Genomic DNA, 21,312 nt, shown 5'->3' with positions numbered 1-21,312 from the left:
ATCTGAATGGAACTAACAAAGTTGTTAAATATGATAGCCATGGTTTGTTGTAGGTGTGAGCGCTGCACTGCATATTTGTCACTGACCCCCACACTTACCTCCTGTCAGTGCCCAGCTGATAACCAGGTGAGATTTAATGTCTCAATGACATGTACATTTTGTAAAGCATCATGCATGTATCGTAAAAACTTGTGTAATTTGCGCACTTTTTCTGTGCAAAAATAAAATTTGATGTTGGAGATGCTCAAATTACATTGATCGAGGAGATTTAAAAATTTTACGGGGAAAAAAAACTGTCCATTCTGAGGGGCTGAGGATCTATGAATGTTCAGGTACCGCTCTGTTTATGGTAACCTTTTTATATGATAAATGGTATTAAAGATTGTAAAAACAATGCCTCACCTATTATAGTGGATTATCTCATGCTAATTAAAGTGTTAAATTATGACCACGATGTCTTGTTTACATTTGCCCAGAGAATTCAATGGTGACTGACTGAGAGCATAGCTTCTAATGACAGCAAGAGATGTGTACCGTGTACACCTTGAAGTACAATGGGACAGCCACAATAATCAGTGACTTTGACTGAGTCAATCTAGTTTACCTGTATTTTTTCAGGGGAGAGAGTCTGTAGAGAGAGTGTGTGTGTATAGATGAATAAAAACCAGTTGTTTATTTTTATAAATTGTGATGGAGTCATTAATTTAGTAATAGAAATATATATGTTTTATTTACACACCTGATTTAATTTTTACAGAAAGGAGGACTATGTTTTGCTTCGACAAACACACCTGACTTTAATGTACCCTTATCTGTAAGTATAAAGTGTATGAATAAAAGTATATACAATTTTAATTTCAAACCTATATTCTATCATTGATTTCTTCTTGGGACAGCTTATTAGTCATCCATTGATGGGTTGTGGGAATAGGTTATAAGTAAGCCTTTGATGGGTTGTAGTGATGGATTATATAATTATTAGTCTGCCATTGATGGGTTGTGGGGATGGGCTATTAGTCAGTCATTGATGGGTTGTGGGGGTGGGTTATTAGTCAGCCATTGATGAGTTGTGGGAACAGGTTATTAGTCAGCCATTGATGGGCTGTGGGGAGGGATTATTAGTCAGCCATTGATGGGTTGTGGGGGTGGGTTATTAGTCAGCCATTGATGGGTTGTGGGGGTGGGTTATTAGTCAGCCATTGATGGGTTGTGGGGAGGGATTATTAGTCAGCCATTGATGGGTTGTGGGGATGGATTATTAATCAGCCATTGATGGGTTGTGGGGAGGGATTATTAGTCAGCCATTGATGGGTTGTGGGGAGTGATTATTAGTCAGCCATTGATGGGTTGTGGGGAGGGATTATTAGTCAGCCATTGATGGGCTGTGGGGAGGGATTATTAGTCAGCCATTGATGGGCTGTGGGGAGGGATTATTAGTCAGCCATTGATGGGCTGTGAGGATGGGTTATTAGTCAGCCATTGATGGGTTGTGGGGAGGGATTATTAGTCAGCCATTGATGGGTTGTGGGGAGGGATTATTAGTCAGCTATTGATGGGTTGTGGGGAGGGGTTATTAGTCAGCCATTGATGGGCTGTGGGGAACGGGTTATTAGTCAGCCATTGATGGGTTGTGGGGAGGGATTATTAGTCAGCCATTGATGGGCTGTGGGGATGGATTATTAGTCAGCCATTGATGGGTTGTGGGGAGGGATTATTAGTCAGCCATTGATGGGTTGTGGGGATGGATTATTAGTCAGCCATTGATGGGTTGTGGGGACTGGGTTATTAGTCAGCCATTGATGGGTTGTGGGGAGGGATTATTAGTCAGCCATTGATGGGCTGTGGGGAGGGATTATTAGTCAGCCATTGATGGGTTGTGGGGATGGGTTATAAGTCAGCCATTGATGGGTTGTGGGGAGGGATTATTAGTCAGCCATTGATGGGTTGTGGGGAGGGATTATTAGTCAGCCATGGATGGGTTGTGGGGGGGAGGGAGGTTATTAGTCAGCCATTGATGGGTTGTGGGGAGGGGTTATTAGTCAGCCATTGATGGGTTGTGGGGAGGGATTATTAGTCAGCCATTGATGGGTTGTGGGGAGGGATTATTAGTCAGCCATTGATGGGTTGTGGGGATGGGTTATTAGTCAGCCATTGATGGGTTGTGGGGAGGGTTATTAGTCAGCCATTGATGAGTTGTGGGGAGGGATTATTAGTCAGCCATTGATGGGTTGTGGGGAGGAATTTTTAGTCAGCCATTGATGGGTTGTGGGGAGGGATTATTAGTCAGCCATTGATGGGTTGTGGGGGTGGGTTATTAGTCAGCCATTGATGGGTTGTGGGGGTGGGTTATTAGTCAGCCATTGATGGGTTGTGGGAACAGGTTATTAGTCAGCCATTGATGGGTTGTGGGAACAGGTTATTAGTCAGCCATTGATGGGTTGTGGGGAGGGATTATTAGTCAGCCATTGATGGGTTGTGGGGAGGGATTATTAGTCAGCCATTGATGGGTTGTGGGGATGGGTTATTAGTCAGCCATTGATGGGTTGTGGGGAGGGATTATTAGTCAGCCATTGATGGGCTGTGGGGAGGGATTATTAGTCAGCCATTGATGGGTTGTGGGGAGGGATTATAAGTCAGCCATTGATGGGCTGTGTGGGAGGGATTATTAGTCAGCCATTGATGTGGTGTGGGGAGGGATTATTAGTCAGCCATTGATGGGTTGTGGGGACAGGTTATTAGTCAGCCATTGATGGGTTGTGGGGACAGGTTATTAGTCAGCCATTGATGGGTTGTGGGGACAGGTTATTAGTCAGCCATTGATGGGTTGTGGGAGGGATTATTAGTCAGCCATTGATGGTGGAGATTATTAGTCAGCCATTGATGGGTTGTGGGGAGGGTTATTAGTCAGCCATTGATGGGTTGTGGGGAACAGGTTATTAGTCAGCCATTGATGGGTTGTGGGGAGGGATTATTAGTCAGCCATTGATGGGTTGTGGGAACAGGTTATTAGTCAGCCATTGATGAGTTGTGGGGAGAGATTATTAGTCAGCCATTGATGAGTTGTGGGGAGAGATTATTAGTCAGCCATTGATGGGTTGTGGGGAGGGGTTATTAGTCAGCCATTGATGGGTTGTGGGAACAGGTTATTAGTCAGCCATTGATGGGTTGTGGGGAGGGATTATTAGTCAGCCATTGATGGGTTGTGGGAACAGGTTATTAGTCAGCCATTGATGGGTTGTGGGGAGGGATTATTAGTCAGCCATTGATGGGTTGTGGGGAGGGATTATTAGTCAGCCATTGATGGGTTGTGGGGAGGGATTATTAGTCAGCCATTGATGGGTTGTGGGGATGGGTTATTAGTCAGCCATTGATGGGTTGTGGGGAGGGATTATTAGTCAGCCATTGATGGGTTGTGGGGAGGGATTATTAGTCAGCCATTGATGGGTTGTGGGGACAGGTTATTAGTCAGCCATTGATGGGTTGTGGGGAGGGGTTATTAGTCAGCCATTGATGGGTTGTGGGGAGGGATTATTAGTCAGCCATTGATGGGTTGTGGGGACAGGTTATTAGTCAGCCATTGATGGGTTGTGGGGAGGGATTATTAGTCAGCCATTGATGGGCTGTGGGGATGGATTATTAGTCAGCCATTGATGGGTTGTGGGGAGGGATTATTAGTCAGCCATTGATGGGCTGTGGGGATGGGATTATTAGTCAGCCATTGATGGGTTGTGGGGATGGGATTATTAGTCAGCCATTGATGGGTTGTGGGGATGGGTTATAAGTCAGCCATTGATGGGTTGTGGGGAGGGATTATTAGTCAGCCATTGATGGGTTGTGGGGAGGGATTATTAGTCAGCCATTGATGGGTTGTGGGGAGGGATTATTAGTCAGCCATTGATGGGCTGTGGGGATGGATTATTAGTCAGCCATTGATGGGTTGTGGGATGGGTTATTAGTCAGCCATTGATGGGTTGTGGGGAGGGATTATTAGTCAGCCATTGATGGGTTGTGGGGAGGGATTATTAGTCAGCCATTGATGGGTTGTGGGGAGGGATTATTAGTCAGCCATTGATGGGTTGTGGGGATGGATTATTAGTCAGCCATTGATGGGCTGTGGGGAGGGATTATTAGTCAGCCATTGATGGGCTGTGGGGAGGGATTATTAGTCAGCCATTGATGGGTTGTGGGGAGGGATTATTAGTCAGCCATTGATGGGTTGTGGGAACAGGTTATTAGTCAGCCATTGATGGGTTGTGGGAACAGGTTATTAGTCAGCCATTGATGGGTTGTGGGGAGGGATTATTAGTCAGCCATTGATGGGTTGTGGGGAGGGATTATTAGTCAGCCATTGATGGGTTGTGGGGAGGGATTATTAGTCAGCCATTGATGGGCTGTGGGGAGGGATTATTAGTCAGCCATTGATGGGCTGTGGGGAGGGATTATTAGTCAGCCATTGATGGGCTGTGGGGATGGATTATTAGTCAGCCATTGATGGGTTGTGGGGAGGGATTATTAGTCAGCCATTGATGGGCTGTGGGGAGGGATTATTAGTCAGCCATTGATGGGTTGTGGGAACAGGTTATTAGTCAGCCATTGATGGGTTGTGGGGAGGGATTATTAGTCAGCCATTGATGGGTTGTGGGGATGGATTATTAGTCAGCCATTGATGGGTTGTGGGGAGGGATTATTAGTCAGCCATTGATGGGTTGTGGGGATGGGTTATTAGTCAGCCATTGATGGGTTGTGGGGAGGGATTATTAGTCAGCCATTGATGGGCTGTGGGGAGGGATTATTAGTCAGCCATTGATGGGCTGTGGGGATGGGTTATTAGTCAGCCATTGATGGGTTGTGGGGAGGGATTATTAGTCAGCCATTGATGGGTTGTGGGGAGGGATTATTAGTCAGCCATTGATGGGTTGTGGGGAGGGATTATTAGTCAGCCATTGATGGGCTGTGGGGAGGGATTATTAGTCAGCCATTGATGGGTTGTGGGGAGTGATTATTAGTCAGCCATTGATGGGCTGTGGGGATGGATTATTAGTCAGCCATTGATGGGTTGTGGGGAGGATTATTAGTCAGCCATTGATGGGTTGTGGGGAGGGATTATTAGTCAGCCATTGATGGGCTGTGGGGAGGGATTATTAGTCAGCCATTGATGGGCTGTGGGGATGGGATTATTAGTCAGCCATTGATGGGTTGTGGGAAGTGGTTATTAGTCAGCCATTGATGGGTTGTGGGGAGGGATTATTAGTCAGCCATTGATGGGCTGTGGGGAGGGATTATTAGTCAGCCATTGATGGGCTGTGGGGATGGGATTATTAGTCAGCCATTGATGGGTGTGGGGATGGATTATTAGTCAGCCATTGATGGGGTGGGATGGGTTATTAGTCAGCCATTGATGGGTTGTGGGGATGGGATTATTAGTCAGCCATTGATGGGTTGTGGGGATGGATTATTAGTCAGCCATTGATGGGTTGTGGGGAGGGATTATTAGTCAGCCATTGATGGGTTGTGGGATGGGTTATTAGTCAGCCATTGATGGGGTTGTGGGGAGGGATTATTAGTCAGCCATTGATGGGTTGTGGGGAGGGATTATTAGTCAGCCATTGATGGGTTGTGGGGAGGGTTATTAGTCAGCCATTGATGGGTTGTGGGAACAGGTTATTAGTCAGCCATTGATGGGTTGTGGGGAGGGATTATTAGTCAGCCATTGATGGGTTGTGGGGAGGGATTATTAGTCAGCCATTGATGGGTTGTGGGGATGGGTTATTAGTCAGCCATTGATGGGTTGTGGGGAGGGATTATTAGTCAGCCATTGATGGGTTTGTGGGGAGGGATTATTAGTCAGCCATTGATGGGTTGTGGGGAGGGATTATTAGTCAGCCATTGATGGGCTGTGGGGATGGATTATTAGTCAGCCATTGATGGGTTGTGGGGAGGGATTATTAGTCAGCCATTGATGGGTTGTGGGGAGGGATTATTAGTCAGCCATTGATGTTGTGGGAGGATGGGTTGTGGATGTTATTAGTCAGCCATTGATGGGTTGTGGGGAGGGATTATTAGTCAGCCATTGATGGGTTGTGGGGAGGGATTATTAGTCAGCCATTGATGGGTTGTGGGGAGGGATTATTAGTCAGCCATTGATGGGTTGTGGGAGGGATTATTAGTCAGCCATTGATGGGTTGTGGGGAGGGATTATTAGTCAGCCATTGATGGGTTGTGGGGAGGGTTATTAGTCAGCCATTGATGGGTTGTGGGGAGGGTTATTAGTCAGCCATTGATGGGTTGTGGGGAGGGATTATTAGTCAGCCATTGATGGGTTGTGGGGAGGGATTATTAGTCAGCCATTGATGGGTTGTGGGGAGGGATTATTAGTCAGCCATTGATGGGTTGTGGGGAGGGATTATTAGTCAGCCATTGATGGGTTGTGGGGATGGGTTATTAGTCAGCCATTGATGGGTTGTGGGGAGGGATTATTAGTCAGCCATTGATGGGTTGTGGGGAGGGATTATTAGTCAGCCATTGATGGGTTGTGGGGATGGGTTATTAGTCAGCCATTGATGGGTTGTGGGGAGGGATTATTAGTCAGCCATTGATGGGTTGTGGGGATGGATTATTAGTCAGCCATTGATGGGCTGTGGGGAGGGATTATTAGTCAGCCATTGATGGGTTGTGGGAACAGGTTATTAGTCAGCCATTGATGGGTTGTGGGGAGGGATTATTAGTCAGCCATTGATGGGTTGTGGGGAGGGATTATTAGTCAGCCATTGATGGGTTGTGGGGATGGATTATTAGTCAGCCATTGATGGGTTGTGGGGGGGATGGGATGGTAACAGGTTATTAGTCAGCCATTGATGGGTTGTGGGGAGGGATTATTAGTCAGCCATTGATGGGTTGTGGGGAGGGATTATTAGTCAGCCATTGATGGGTTGTGGGGAGGGGATTATTAGTCAGCCATTGATGGGTTGTGGGGATGGATTATTAGTCAGCCATTGATGGGCTGTGGGGAGGGATTATTAGTCAGCCATTGATGGGCTGTGGGGATGGATTATTAGTCAGCCATTGATGGGTTGTGGGGAGGGATTATTAGTCAGCCATTGATGGGTTGTGGGGATGGATTATTAGTCAGCCATTGATGGGCTGTGGGGAGGGATTATTAGTCAGCCATTGATGGGCTGTGGGGATGGATTATTAATCAGCCATTGATGGGTTGTGGGGAGGGATTATTAGTCAGCCATTGATGGGCTGTGGGGAGGGATTATTAGTCAGCCATTGATGGGTTGTGGGGAGGGATTATTAGTCAGCCATTGATGGGTTGTGGGGATGGATTATTAGTCAGCCATTGATGGGTTGTGGGGAGGGATTATTAGTCAGCCATTGATGGGTTGTGGGGAGGGATTATTAGTCAGCCATTGATGGGTTGTGGGGAGGGATTATTAGTCAGCCATTGATGGGTTGTGGGAACAGGTTATTAGTCAGCCATTGATGGGTTGTGGGGAGGGATTATTAGTCAGCCATTGATGGGTTGTGGGGAGGGATTATTAGTCAGCCATTGATGGGTTGTGGGGAGGGATTATTAGTCAGCCATTGATGGGTTGTGGGGAGGGATTATTAGTCAGCCATTGATGGGTTGTGGGGATGGATTATTAGTCAGCCATTGATGGGTTGTGGGGAGTGATTATTAGTCAGCCATTGATGGGTTGTGGGAGGGATTATTAGTCAGCCATTGATGGGTTGTGGGGAGGTTATTAGTCAGCCATTGATGGGTTGTGGGGAGGGATTATTAGTCAGCCATTGATGGGTTGTGGGAACAGGATTATTAGTCAGCCATTGATGGGTTGTGGGGAGGGATTATTAGTCAGCCATTGATGGGTTGTGGGAACAGGTTTATTAGTCAGCCATTGATGGGTTGTGGGGAGGGATTATTAGTCAGCCATTGATGGGTTGTGGGGAGGGATTATTAGTCAGCCATTGATGGGTTGTGGGGAGGGATTATTAGTCAGCCATTGATGGGTTGTGGGGATGGTTATTAGTCAGCCATTGATGGGTTGTGGGGAGGGATTATTAGTCAGCCATTGATGGGCTTGTGGGGAGGGATTATTATCAGCCATTGATGGGCTGTGGGAAGGGATTATTAGTCAGCCATTGATGGGTTGTGGGGAGGGATTATTAGTCAGCCATTGATGGGTTGTGGGATGGGATTATTAGTCAGCCATTGATGGGTTGTGGGAACAGGGTATTAGTCAGCCATTGATGGGGTTGTGGGGAGGATTTTAGTCAGGTTTTATTAGTCAGCCATTGATGGGTTGTGGGGAGGGATTATTAGTCAGCCATTGATGGGTTGTGGGGAGGGATTATTAGTCAGCCATTGATGGGTTGTGGGGAGGGATTATTAGTCAGCCATTGATGGGCTGTGGGGAGGGATTATTAGTCAGCCATTGATGGGCTGTGGGGAGGGATTATTAGTCAGCCATTGATGGGCTGTGGGGAGGGATTATTAGTCAGCCATTGATGGGCTGTGGGGATGGATTATTAGTCAGCCATTGATGGGTTGTGGGGAGGGATTATTAGTCAGCCATTGATGGGCTGTTGGAGGGGAGTGATTATTAGTCAGCCATTGATGGGTGTGGGGAGGGGATTGATGGATGTGGGGGGCTTATTAGTCAGCCATTGATGGGTTGTGGGGGAGGGATTATTAGTCAGCCATTGATGGGCTGTGGGGAGGGATTAATATAGATCAGCCATTGATGGGCTGAGGGGATTAGGTCAGCCATTGATGGGCTGTGGGAGGGATTATTAGTCAGCCATTGATGGGCTGTGGGGAGGGTTATTAGTCAGCCATTGATGGGTTTGTGGGATGGATTATTAGTCAGCCATTGATGGGCTTGTGGGGATGGGATTATTAGTCAGCCATTGATGGGTTGTGGGGATGATTATTAGTCAGCCATTGATGGGTTGTGGGGATGGATTATTAGTCAGCCATTGATGGGCTGTGGGGAGGGATTATTAGTCAGCCATTGATGGGCTGTGGGGATGGATTATTAGTCAGCCATTGATGGGTTGTGGGGAGGGATTATTAGTCAGCCATTGATGGGTTGTGGGGAGGGATTATTAGTCAGCCATTGATGGGTTGTGGGGAGGGATTATTAGTCAGCCATTGATGGGTTGTGGGGATGGGTTATAAGTCAGCCATTGATGGGTTGTGGGGAGGGATTATTAGTCAGCCATTGATGGGTTGTGGGGAGGGATTATTAGTCAGCCATTGATGGGTTGTGGGGAGGGATTATTAGTCCAGCCATTGAAGGCTGTGGGGATGGGTTATTAGTCAGCCATTGATGGCGATTTGGGGAGAGGGTTATTAGTCAGCCATTGATGGGTTGTGGGGAGGGATTATTAGTCAGCCATTGATGGGCTGTGGGGAGGGATTATTAGTCAGCCATTGATGGGTTGTGGGAACAGGTTATTAGTCAGCCATTGATGGGTTGTGGGAACAGGTTATTAGTCAGCCATTGATGGGTTGTGGGGAGGGATTATTAGTCAGCCATTGATGGGTTGTGTGGGGAGGGTGGGTTATTAGTCAGGGACATTGATGGGTTGTGGGGTGGGATTAATTAGTCAGCCATTGATGGGCTTGATGGGCTTGTGAGGAGGGATTATTAGTCAGCCATTGATGGGTTGTGGGGAGGTTATTAGTCAGCCATTGATGGGTTGTGGGGAGGGATTATTAGTCAGCCATTGATGGGTTGTGGGGGATGGGTTATTAGTCAGCCATTGATGGGTTGTGGGGAGGGATTATTAGTCAGCCATTGATGGGTTGTGGGGAGGGGATTATTAGTCAGCCATTGATGGGTTGTGGGGAGGAGTGATTATTAGTCAGCCATTGATGGGTTTGTGGGAACAGGTTATTAGTCAGCCATTGATGGGTTGTGTGGGGATGGGTTTTGGGATTATTAGTCAGCCATTGATGGGTTGTGGGGAGGGATTATTAGTCAGCCATTGATGGGTTGTGGGGAGGGATTATTAGTCAGCCATTGATGGGATGTGGGGAGGGGTTACTAGTCAGCCATTGATGGGACGGGATTATTAGTCAGCCATTGATGGGCTGTGGGGAGGGATTATTAGTCAGCCATTGATGGGCTGTGGGGAGGGATTATTAGTCAGCCATTGATGGGTTGTGGGAACAGGTTATTAGTCAGCCATTGATGGGTTGTGGGGAGGGATTATTAGTCAGCCATTGATGGGCTGTGGGGATGGATTATTAGTCAGCCATTGATGGGTTGTGTGGGAATGGTTATTAAGTCAGCCATTGATGGGTTGTGGGGAGAGATTATTAGTCAGCCATTGATGGTTGTGGGGAGGATTATTAGTCAAGCCATTGATGGGTTGTGGGGAGGGATTATTAGTCAGCCATTGATGGGTTGTGGGAAGGGATTATTATCAGCCATTTGAGTTTGGGGATATATTAGTCAGCCATTGATGGGTTGTGGGAGGGGTTATTAGTCAGCCATTGATGGGTTGTGGGGAGGGATTATTTAGTCAGCCATTGATGGGTTGTGGGGGTGATTTGATTATTAGTCAGCCATTGATGGGTTGTGGGGATGGGTTATTAGTCAGCCATTGATTCATTGGGTTGTGGGAGGGGATTATTAGTCAGCCATTGATGGTTGTGGGGAGGGATTATTAGTCGCAGCCATTGATGAAGGTTGTGGGGGAAAAGTCCCAGATTATTAGTCAGCCATTGATGGGCTGTGTGGGAAGGGTGCATTATTAGTCAGCCATTGATGGGTTGTGGGGAAAACAGGATTATTAGTCAGCCATTTGATGGGTTGTGGGGAGGGATTATTAGTCAGCCATTGAAATGGGCTGTGGGGGTCAGGGATTATTAGTCAGCCATTTGATGGGCTGTGGGGAGGGATTATTAAGTCAGCCATTGATGGGTTGTGGGGAGGGATTATTAGTCAGCCATTGATGGGTTGTGGGGAGGGATTATTAGTCAGCCATTGATGGGTTGTGGGAACAGGTTATTAGTCAGCCATTGATGGGTTGTGGGGACAGGGTTATTAAGTCAGGACCATTGATGGGTTTTTTGGGGACAGGATTATTAGTCAGCCCCATTGAATGGGCATTGGGGAGGGATTATTAGTCAGCCATTGATGGGCTTGTGGGGAGGGATTATTAGTCAGCCACTTGATGAGTTGTTGTGGAACAGGTTATTTAGTCAGCCATTGATGGGTTGTGGGAAGGGATTATTAGTCAGCCATTGATGGGGCTGTGGGGAGGGATATATTAGTCAGCCATTGATGGGTTGTGGGGAGGGATTATTAGTCAGCCATTGATGGGTTGTGGGGGGAGGGATTAGTCAGCCATTGATGGGTTGTGGGGATGATTAGTATTAGTCAGCCATTGATGGGCTGTGTGAACAGGTTATTAGGTGCACCATTTGATTAACAGGTCAGCAGCCATTGATGGGTTGTGGGGACAGGGTTATAAGTCAGCCATTGATGGGTTGTGGGGAGGGATTATTAGTCAGCCATTGATGGGTTGTGGGAACAGGTTATTAGTCAGCCATTGATGGGTTGACTATTGTAACTAGATCTGATAGTGTATTGATCTATTGTTACTAGATCTGACAGTGTGTTGATATATTGTAACTAGATCTGACAGTGTGTTGATATATTGTTACTAGATCTGACAGTGTGTTGATCTATTGTTACTAGATCTGACAGTGTATTGATCTATTGTTACTAGATCTGACAGTGTGTTGATATATTGTTACTAGATCTGACAGTGTGTTGATCTATTGTTACTAGATCTGACAGTGTGTTGATATATTGTAACTAGATCTGACAGTGTGTTGATCTATTGTTACTAGATCTGATAGTGTATTGATCTATTGTTACTAGATCTGACAGTATGTTGATATATTGTAACTAGACCTGTCAGTGTGTTGATCTATTGTTACTAGATCTGATAGTGTATTGATATATTGTTACTAGATCTGACAGTGTGTTGATCTATTGTTACTAGATCAGACAGTGTATTGATATATTGTGTAACTAGATCTGACAGTGTGTTGATCTATTGTTACTAGATCTGACAGTGTGTTGATCTATTGTTACTAGATCTGACAGTGTGTTGATCTATTGTTACTAGATCTGACAGTGTGTTGATATATTGTAACTAGATCTGACAGTGTGTTGATCTATTGTTACTAGATCTGACAGTGAGTTGATCTATTGTTACTAGATCTGACAGTGAGTTGATCTATTGTTACTAGATCTGACAGTGTGTTGATCTATTGTTACTAGATCAGACAGTGTATTGATCTATTGTTACTAGATCTGACAGTGTGTTGATCTATTGTTACTAGATCAGACAGTGTATTGATCTATTGTTACTAGATCTGACAGTGTATTGATTAGGGCTGAGACGATTCATCGTGATACACATTGAATCGCGATATTTGTATGTCGATACGATTTTACGATACGGCCTTGCTGTTTCGGTTCGATACGATGCAGTATCTGCAGTGTTTAGACTCACACTTGAAGCAATAAATCTTAGCCATATCTAGATTATCAGACACTGGGATCAGACCTAAAAGTGGTGTAAACCCTCTCTGACCATCACCCAACCTGTTTTGATTAGCAGCCTGTGCCTTATGAATTAAGCCTGGTAGAGAGTTGGTGTCTGACTGGTCACGTGTCTGTTGATTACAGCTGAAGTCAGTCTGCCGAGGCTGACTTGGAAACAACCTACCGGCTTTACAATAAATGTTATAACTACAGCTGGTAAGCATCACATCAAAAGCAAAGACTTTTCACAATAGTTAATGATTTACTCACGTTTTCAGTGTTTAATAGGACTATACTGTCTGAAGATAGTCATAAAGTTTGCAATCGTAATGGCCGCCATATTGGCATTTGGTAATTGTAATAAAGGAGACGGATAGGTATTACAAATCCGGATTTACATTAAATTTTATTTATCATATATAAATGATAGCAATCACAATAAATTGTAAAAATATAAACAAATATATTTTTGTACAGAAATTTTATATATACAGACAATTTTTTTTATCATAAACTTAAATTTATTAGTACTTTTGACCTATTTGTCATGATAATAAGTCCATAATATAATGATAATTATTTACAATTTTGAACCATGTTTAATCAATTTAAATAAGACATTATTATTTTAAAAATATGTCAAGCTATACGAATTTATGAACCATAGTTTTTATTTTTGTTTGTTAGTTTAATTGGCTACAGGTACTTACCTTTTTTCTTTTCTTTTTTTTTAAATTTTTTTTTGTAATTTGAGTTATTGATGTTTTTGTTGTCATCAAAAATAAAAAATGTTCACCTCTTTAATTAGTCTCTTTTACATATGGCTTATCAATGCATTAGCTGTATATTTTAAAATTCAGATATATAAAAAAGAACTGTTGGAAATGCAAGATGACAGAAAACAAACGTATCGTATCGAAAATAATCGTATCGAGAGGCATGTATCGTGATACGCATCGTATCAGAGTACTGGTGTATCGTTGCAGCCTTAGTATTGATCTATTGTTACTAGATCTGACAGTGTGTTGATATATTGTAACTAGATCTGACAGTGTGTTGATCTATTGTTACTAGATCTGATAGTGTGTTGATCTATTATTACTAGATCTGACAGTGTGTTGATCTATTGTTACTAGATCTGATAGTGTGTTGATCTATTGTTACTAGATCTGACAGTGTGTTGATCTATTGTTACTAGATCTGACAGTGTGTTGATCTATTGTTACTAGATCTGACAGTGTGTTGATCTATTGTTACTAGATCTGACAGTGTGTTGATCTATTGTTACTAGATCTGACAGTGTGTTGATCTATTGTTACTAGATCTGACAGTGTGTTGATCTATTGTTACTAGATCTGACAGTGTGTTGATCTATTGTTACTAGATCTGACAGTGTGTTGATCTATTGTTACTAGATCTGACATTGTGTTGATCTATTGTTACTAGATCTGACAGTGAGTTGATCTATTGTTACTAGACCTGACAGTGTGTTGATCTATTGTTACTGGATCTGACAGTGTGTGTGATATATTGTAACTAGATCAGACAGTGTATTGATCTATTGTTACTAGATCTGATAGTGTGTTGATCTATTGTTACTAGACCTGACAGTGTGTTGATCTATTGTTACTAGATTTGACAGTGGGTTGATCTATTGTTACTAGATCTGACAGTGTGTTGATGTATTGTAACTAGATCTGACAGTGGGTTGATCTATTGTTACTAGATCTGACAGTGTGTTGATATATTGTTACTAGATCTGACATTGTGTTGATCTATTGTTACTAGATCTGACAATGTATTGATATATTGTTACTAGACCTGCCAGTGTGTTGATCTATTGTTAGTAGATCTGACAATGTGTTGATCTATTGTTACTAGACCTGACAGTGTGTTGGTCTATTGTTACTAGACCTGATAATGTGTTGATAAGATCTGACAGTGTGTTTGATCTATTGTTACTAGATCTGACAGTGAGTTGATCTATTGTTACTAGATCTGATAGTGTGTTGGTCTATTGTTACTAGATCTGACAGTGTGTTGATCTATTGTTACTAGATCTGACAGTGAGTTGATCTATTGTTACTAGATCTGACATTGTGTTGATCTATTGTTACTAGATCTGACAGTGTGTTGATCTATTGTTACTAGATCTGACAGTGTGTTGATATATTGTAACTAGATCTGACAGTGTGTTGATCTATTGTTACTAGATCTGACAGTGTGTTGATCTATTGTTACTAGACCTGATAGTGTGTTGATCTATTGTTACTAGATCTGACAGTGTGTTGATCTATTGTTACTAGATCTGACAGTGTGTTGATCTATTGTTACTAGATCTGACAGTGTGTTGATCTATTGTTACTAGATCTGACAGTGTGTTGATCTATTGTTACTAGATCTGACAGTGTGTTGATCTATTGTTACTAGATCTGACAGTGTGTTGATCTATTGTTACTAGACCTGATAGTGTGTTGATATATTGTTACTAGATCTGACAGTGTGTTGATCTATTGTTACTAGACCTGACAATGTGTTGATCTATTGTTACTAGATCTGATAGTGTGTTGATCAATTTTACTAGACCTGATAATGTGTTGATCTATTGTTACTAGATCTGATAATGTGTTGATCTATTGTTACTAGATCTGACAGTGTGTTGGTCTATTATTACTAGATCTGATATATGTGTTGATATATATGTTACTAGATCTGATAGTGTGATGATCTATTGTTACTAGACCTGATAATGTGTTGATCTATTGTTACTAGACCTGATAGTGTGTTGATATATTGTTACTAGACCTGATAGTGTGTTGATTATTTTAGATCTGATTACTATGATCTGATAATGTGTTGATCTATTTTTACTAACGAGATCTTTACTGATAGTGTGTTGATCTATTGTTACTAGATCTGACAGTGTGTTGATTATTGTTACTAGACTTTTGTGTTGATATTTTACTAGACCTGATAATGTGTTGATCTATTGTTACTAGACCTGATAGTGTGTTGATATATTGTTACTAGATCTGATAATGTGTTGATCTATTTTTACTAGACCTGATAATGTGTTGATCTATTGTTACTAGACCTGATAGTGTGTTGATATATTGTTACTAGATCTGATAATGTGTTGATCTATTTTTACTAGACCTGATAATGTGTTGATCTATTGTTACTAGATCTGACAGTGTGTTGATCTATTGTTACTAGATCTGACAGTGTGTTGATCTATTGTTACTAGATCAGACAGTGTGTTGATATATTGTAACTAGATCTGACAGTGTGTTGATCTATTGTTACTAGATCGATTGACAGTGTGTTGATCTATTGTTACTAGACCTGACAGTGTGTTGATCTATTGTTACTAGATCTGACAGTGTGTTGATCTATTGTTACTAGATCTGACAGTGTGTTGATCTATTGTTACTAGATCTGACAGTGTGTTGATCTATTGTTACTAGATCTGACAGTGTGTTGATCTATTGTTACTAGATCTGACAGTGTATTGATCTATTGTTACTAGATCTGACAGTGTGTTGATCTATTGTTACTAGACCTGACAGTGTGTTGATCTATTGTTACTAGACCTGACAGTGTGTTGATCTATATTGTTACTAGATCTGACAGTGTGTTGATCTATTGTTACTAGATCTGACAGTGTGTTGATCTATTGTTACTAGATCTGACAGTGTGTTGATATATTGTTACTAGATCTGATAGTGTGTTGATCTATTGTTACTAGATCTGACAGTGTGTTGATCTATTGTTACTAGATCTGACAGTGTGTTGATCTATTGTTACTAGATCTGACAGTGTGTTGATCTATTGTTACTAGATCTGACAGTGTGTTGATATATTGTTACTAGATCTGACAGTGTGTTGATCTATTGTTACTAGATCTGACAGTGTATTGATCTATTGTTACTAGATCTGATAGTGTATTGATCTATTGTTACTAGATCTGACAGTGGGTTGATCTATTGTTACTAGATCTGACAGTGTGTTGGTCTATTATTACTAGATCTGACAGTGGGTTGATATATTGTTACTAGACCTGACAGTGTGTTGATCTATTGTTACTAGACCTGATAGTGTGTTGATCTATTGTTACTAGATCTGACAGTGTGTTGATCTATTGTTACTAGATCTGACAGTGTGTTGATCTATTGTTACTAGACCTGATAGTGTGTTGATATATTGTTACTAGATCTGACAGTGAATTGATCTATTGTTACTAGACCTGACAATGTGTTGATCTATTGTTACTAGATCTGATAGTGTGTTGATCTATTGTTACTAGATCTGACAGTGTGTGTTGATCTATTGTTACTAGATCTGACAGTGTGTTGATCTATTGTTACTAGACCTGATAGTGTGTTGATCTATTGTTACTAGATCTGATAGTGTGTTGATCTATTGTTACTAGATCTGACAGTGTGTTGATCTATTGTTACTAGACCTGATAGTGTGTTGATCTATTGTTACTAGACTGAATGTGTTGATCTATTGTTACTAGATCTGATAGTGTGTTGATCTATTGTTACTAGATCAAGTGGTTCTATTTTACTAGACCTGATAGTGTGTTGATATATTGTTACTAGATCTGACAGTGTGTTGATCTATTGTTACTAGATCTGATAGTGTGTTGATCTATTGTTACTAGATCTGACAGTGAGTTGATCTATTGTTACTAGATCTGACAGTGTGTTGATCTATTGTTACTAGACCTGATAGTGTGTTGATCTATTGTTACTAGATCTGACAGTGTGTTGATCTATTGTTACTAGATCTGATAGTGTGTTGATCTATTGTTACTAGATCTGACAGTGTGTTGATCTATTGTTACTAGATCTGACAGTGTGTTGATCTATTGTTACTAGACCTGATAGTGTGTTGATCTATTGTTACTAGATCTGACAGTGTGTTGATCTATTGTTACTAGACCTGATAGTGTGTTGATATATTGTTACTAGATCTGACAGTGTGTTGATCTATTGTTACTAGATCTGACAGTGTGTTGATCTATTGTTACTAGATCTGACAGTGTGTTGATCTATTGTTACTAGATCTGACAGTGTGTTGATCTATTGTTACTAGATCTGACAGTGTGTTGATCTATTGTTACTAGATCTGACAGTGTGTTGATCTATTGTTACTAGATCTGACAGTGTGTTGATCTATTGTTACTAGATCTGACAGTGTGTTGATCTATTGTTACTAGATCTGACAGTGTGTTGATCTATTGTTACTAGACCTGACAGTGTGTTGATCTATTGTTACTAGATCTGACAGTGTGTTGATCTATTGTTACTAGATCTGACAGTGTGTTGATCTATTGTTACTAGATCTGACAGTGTGTTGATCTATTGTTACTAGATCTGACAGTGAGTTGATCTATTGTTACTAGATCTGATAGTGTGTTGATCTATTGTTACTAGATCTGACAGTGTGTTGATCTATTGTTACTAGATCTGACAGTGTGTTGATCTATTGTTACTAGATCTGACAGTGTGTTGATCTATTGTTACTAGATCTGACAGTGAGTTGATCTATTGTTACTAGACCTGACAGTGTGTTGATCTATTGTTACTAGATCTGATAGTGTGTTGATCTATTGTTACTAGATCTGACAGTGTGTTGATCTATTGTTACTAGATCTGATAGTGTGTTGATCTTATTGTTACTAGATCTGACAGTGTGTTGATCTATTGTTACTAGATCTGACAGTGTGTTGATCTATTGTTACTAGATCTGACAGTGTGTTGATCTATTGTTACTAGATCTGACAGTGTGTTGATCTATTGTTACTAGATCTGACAGTGTGTTGATCTATTGTTACTAGACCTGATAGTGTGTTGATCTATTGTTACTAGATCTGACAGTGTGTTGATCTATTGTTACTAGATCTGACAGTGTGTTGATCTATTGTTACTAGATCTGACAGTGTGTTGATCTATTGTTACTAGACTGATAGTGTGTGATTTGAAGTGTGTTGATCTATTGTTACTAGATCTGACAGTGTGTTGATCTATTGTTACTAGACCTGACAGTGTGTTGATCTATTGTTACTAGACCTGATAGTGTGTTGATCTATGTTTGATTACTAGATCTGATAGTGTGTTTGATCTATTGTTACTAGATCTGACAGTGTGTTGATCTATTGTTACTAGATCTGACAGATGAGTTGATCTATTGTAACTAGACCTGATAGTGTGTTGATCTATATTGTTACTAGATCTGACTGTGTGTTGATCTATTATTACTAGACCTGACAGTGAGTTGATCTATTGTTACTAGACCTGATAGTGTGTTGATATATTGTTACTAGATCTGACAGTGTGTTGATCTATTGTTACTAGATCTGACAGTGTGTTGATCTATTGTTAATAGACCTGACAGTGTATTGACCTATTGTTACTAGATCTGATAGTGTGTTGATATATTGTTACTAGATCTGATAGTGTGTTGATATATTGTTACTAGATCTGATAGTGTGTTGATATATTGTTACTAGATCTGATAGTGTGTTGATCTATTGTTACTAGATCTGACAGTGTGTTGATCTATTGTTACTAGATCTGACAGGGAGTTTATCTATTGTTATTAGATCTGACAGTGTATTAATCTATTTTTACTAGACCTGATAGTGTGTTGATATATTGTTACTAGATCTGACAGTGTGTTGATCTATTGTTACTAGATCTGACAGTGTGTTGATCTATTGTTACTAGATCTGACAGTGTGTTGATCTATTGTTACTAGATCTGACAGTGTGTTGATCTATTGTTACTAGATCTGACAGTGTGTTATCTATTGTTACTAGATCTGACAGTGTGTTGATCTATTGTTACTAGATCTGACATGTGTTATCTATTGTTACTAGATCTGACAGTGTGTTGATATATTGTTACTAGATCTGACAGTGTGTTGATATATTGTTACTAGATCTGACAGTGTGTTGATCTATTGTTACTAGATCTGACAGTGTGTTGATCTATTGTTACTAGATCTGACAGTGTGTTGATCTATTGTTACTAGATCTGACAGTGTGTTGATCTATTGTTACTAGATCTGACAGTGAGTTGATCTATTGTTACTAGATCTGACAGTGTGTTGATCTATTGTTACTAGATCTGACAGTGTGTTGATCTATTGTTACTAGATCTGACAGTGAGTTTATCTATTGTTACTAGATCTGACAGTGTGTTGATCTATTGTTACTAGATCTGACAGTGTGTTGATATATTGTTTCTAGATCTGACAGTGTATTGACCTATTGTTACTAGACCTGATAGCATGTTGATATATTGTTACTAGATCTGACAGTGTGTTGATATATTGTTACTAGATCTGACAGTGTGTCGATATATTGTTTCTAGATCTGACAGTGTATTGACCTATTGTTACTAGACCTGACATTGTGTTGATCCATTGTTACTAGATCTGACAATGTGTTGATCTATTGTTACTAGACCTGACAGTGTGTTGATCTATTGTTAGTAGATCTGACAATGTGTTGATCTATTGTTTCTAGATCTGACAGTGTATTGACCTATTGTTACTAGACCTGACATTGTGTTGATCTATTGTTACTAGATCTGACAATGTGTTGATATATTGTCACTAGATCTGACAGTGTGTTGATCTATTGTTAGTAGATCTGACAATGTGTTGATCTATTGTTACTAGATCTGACAATGTATTGATCTATTGTTACTAGACCTGTCAGTGTGTTGATCTATTGTTACTAGACCTGTCATTGTGTTGATTCCAGGCACAGACATGAAAACGATCATTTAGTTTTAAATATTTCTCCAGTTCCTCTGGTTTCATCTGGGCCATCAAAAGTTGCCTGTAAAATTCTTGCAATTGATGTAAAAAGTGTGTTAATTTATTGTTTTCTGGCCTAGCAGTATCATTTACTTGTTACTAGGCCTGACATTGTGTTGGTTTATTCTTACTAGGCCTGACATTGTGTTGGTTTATTGTTTCTAGGCCTGACATTGTGTTGGTTTATTGTTACTAGGCCTGACATTGTGTTGGTTTATTGTTACTAGGCCTGACATTGTGTTGGTTTATTGTTTCTAGGCCTGACATTGTGTTGGTTTATTGTTACTAGGCCTGACATTGTGTTGGTTTATTGTTACTAGGCCTGACATTGTGTTGGTTTATTGTTACTAGGCCTGACATTGTGTTGGTTTATTGTTACTAGGCCTGACAGTGTGCCTATGTTGTACTACGAAGAAGGAAATGGTGACAGAATACTTGAAGACACATCACAGAACACTGTCTACACCTTCAGCCCTGTGTCCTTCCTCAACTTCCAAGTGGCACGTTACAGCATTGATGGTCAGTTCCTCGGCGTATCGCCTGTCACAAATGGTCTATTACAGCTGTGTACTGATACAACAAAAAGACTAGACGCAGCCTACACGTTTGGAACATACTATTCACAATCTGTAAGTTTTCACATGCTGTAACCTGAGGCTCCAGGTGAAAGGTCAAATTAATCAGTTTGTTATAATGTAATAGTGCATCAGTACCACTGCCTGGGATTAAACACTTCAGTTCATCAAAAAGAAATAACTCTATTGTCTGAGCTTTGAAATTACTCATAATTGTTTTTTAATTGTAATTTATTATAATTTTCAGAATAACCATGCAATATCCAATGGCTTCCATTTCTTTCATTTGGGCCAAAATGATCATTGAAACATAACTCTTTGTTTGT

At 41.2% G+C, this 21,312-nt stretch overlaps 1 protein-coding gene across 1 annotated transcript in view; it reads left to right on the top strand.

The window, feature by feature from the left end:
* The window catches only part of LOC138316742 (meckelin-like), a 38,060-nt gene that overhangs the window by 3,171 nt on the left and 13,577 nt on the right, over positions 1-21,312 (top strand). The window contains exons 5-8 of the mRNA XM_069258402.1: positions 54-126; positions 758-814; positions 20,302-20,309; positions 20,794-21,040. Coding sequence (XP_069114503.1) covers positions 54-126; positions 758-814; positions 20,302-20,309; positions 20,794-21,040 — 385 coding nt within the window. The remainder of the gene's footprint in view (positions 1-53; positions 127-757; positions 815-20,301; positions 20,310-20,793; positions 21,041-21,312) is intronic.

The sequence above is a fragment of the Argopecten irradians genome, chromosome 2 (genome assembly GCF_041381155.1).
Source record: "Argopecten irradians isolate NY chromosome 2, Ai_NY, whole genome shotgun sequence".
NCBI lineage: Eukaryota > Metazoa > Mollusca > Bivalvia > Pectinida > Pectinidae > Argopecten > Argopecten irradians.
This window is presented reverse-complemented; position numbering and strand designations above follow the sequence as displayed.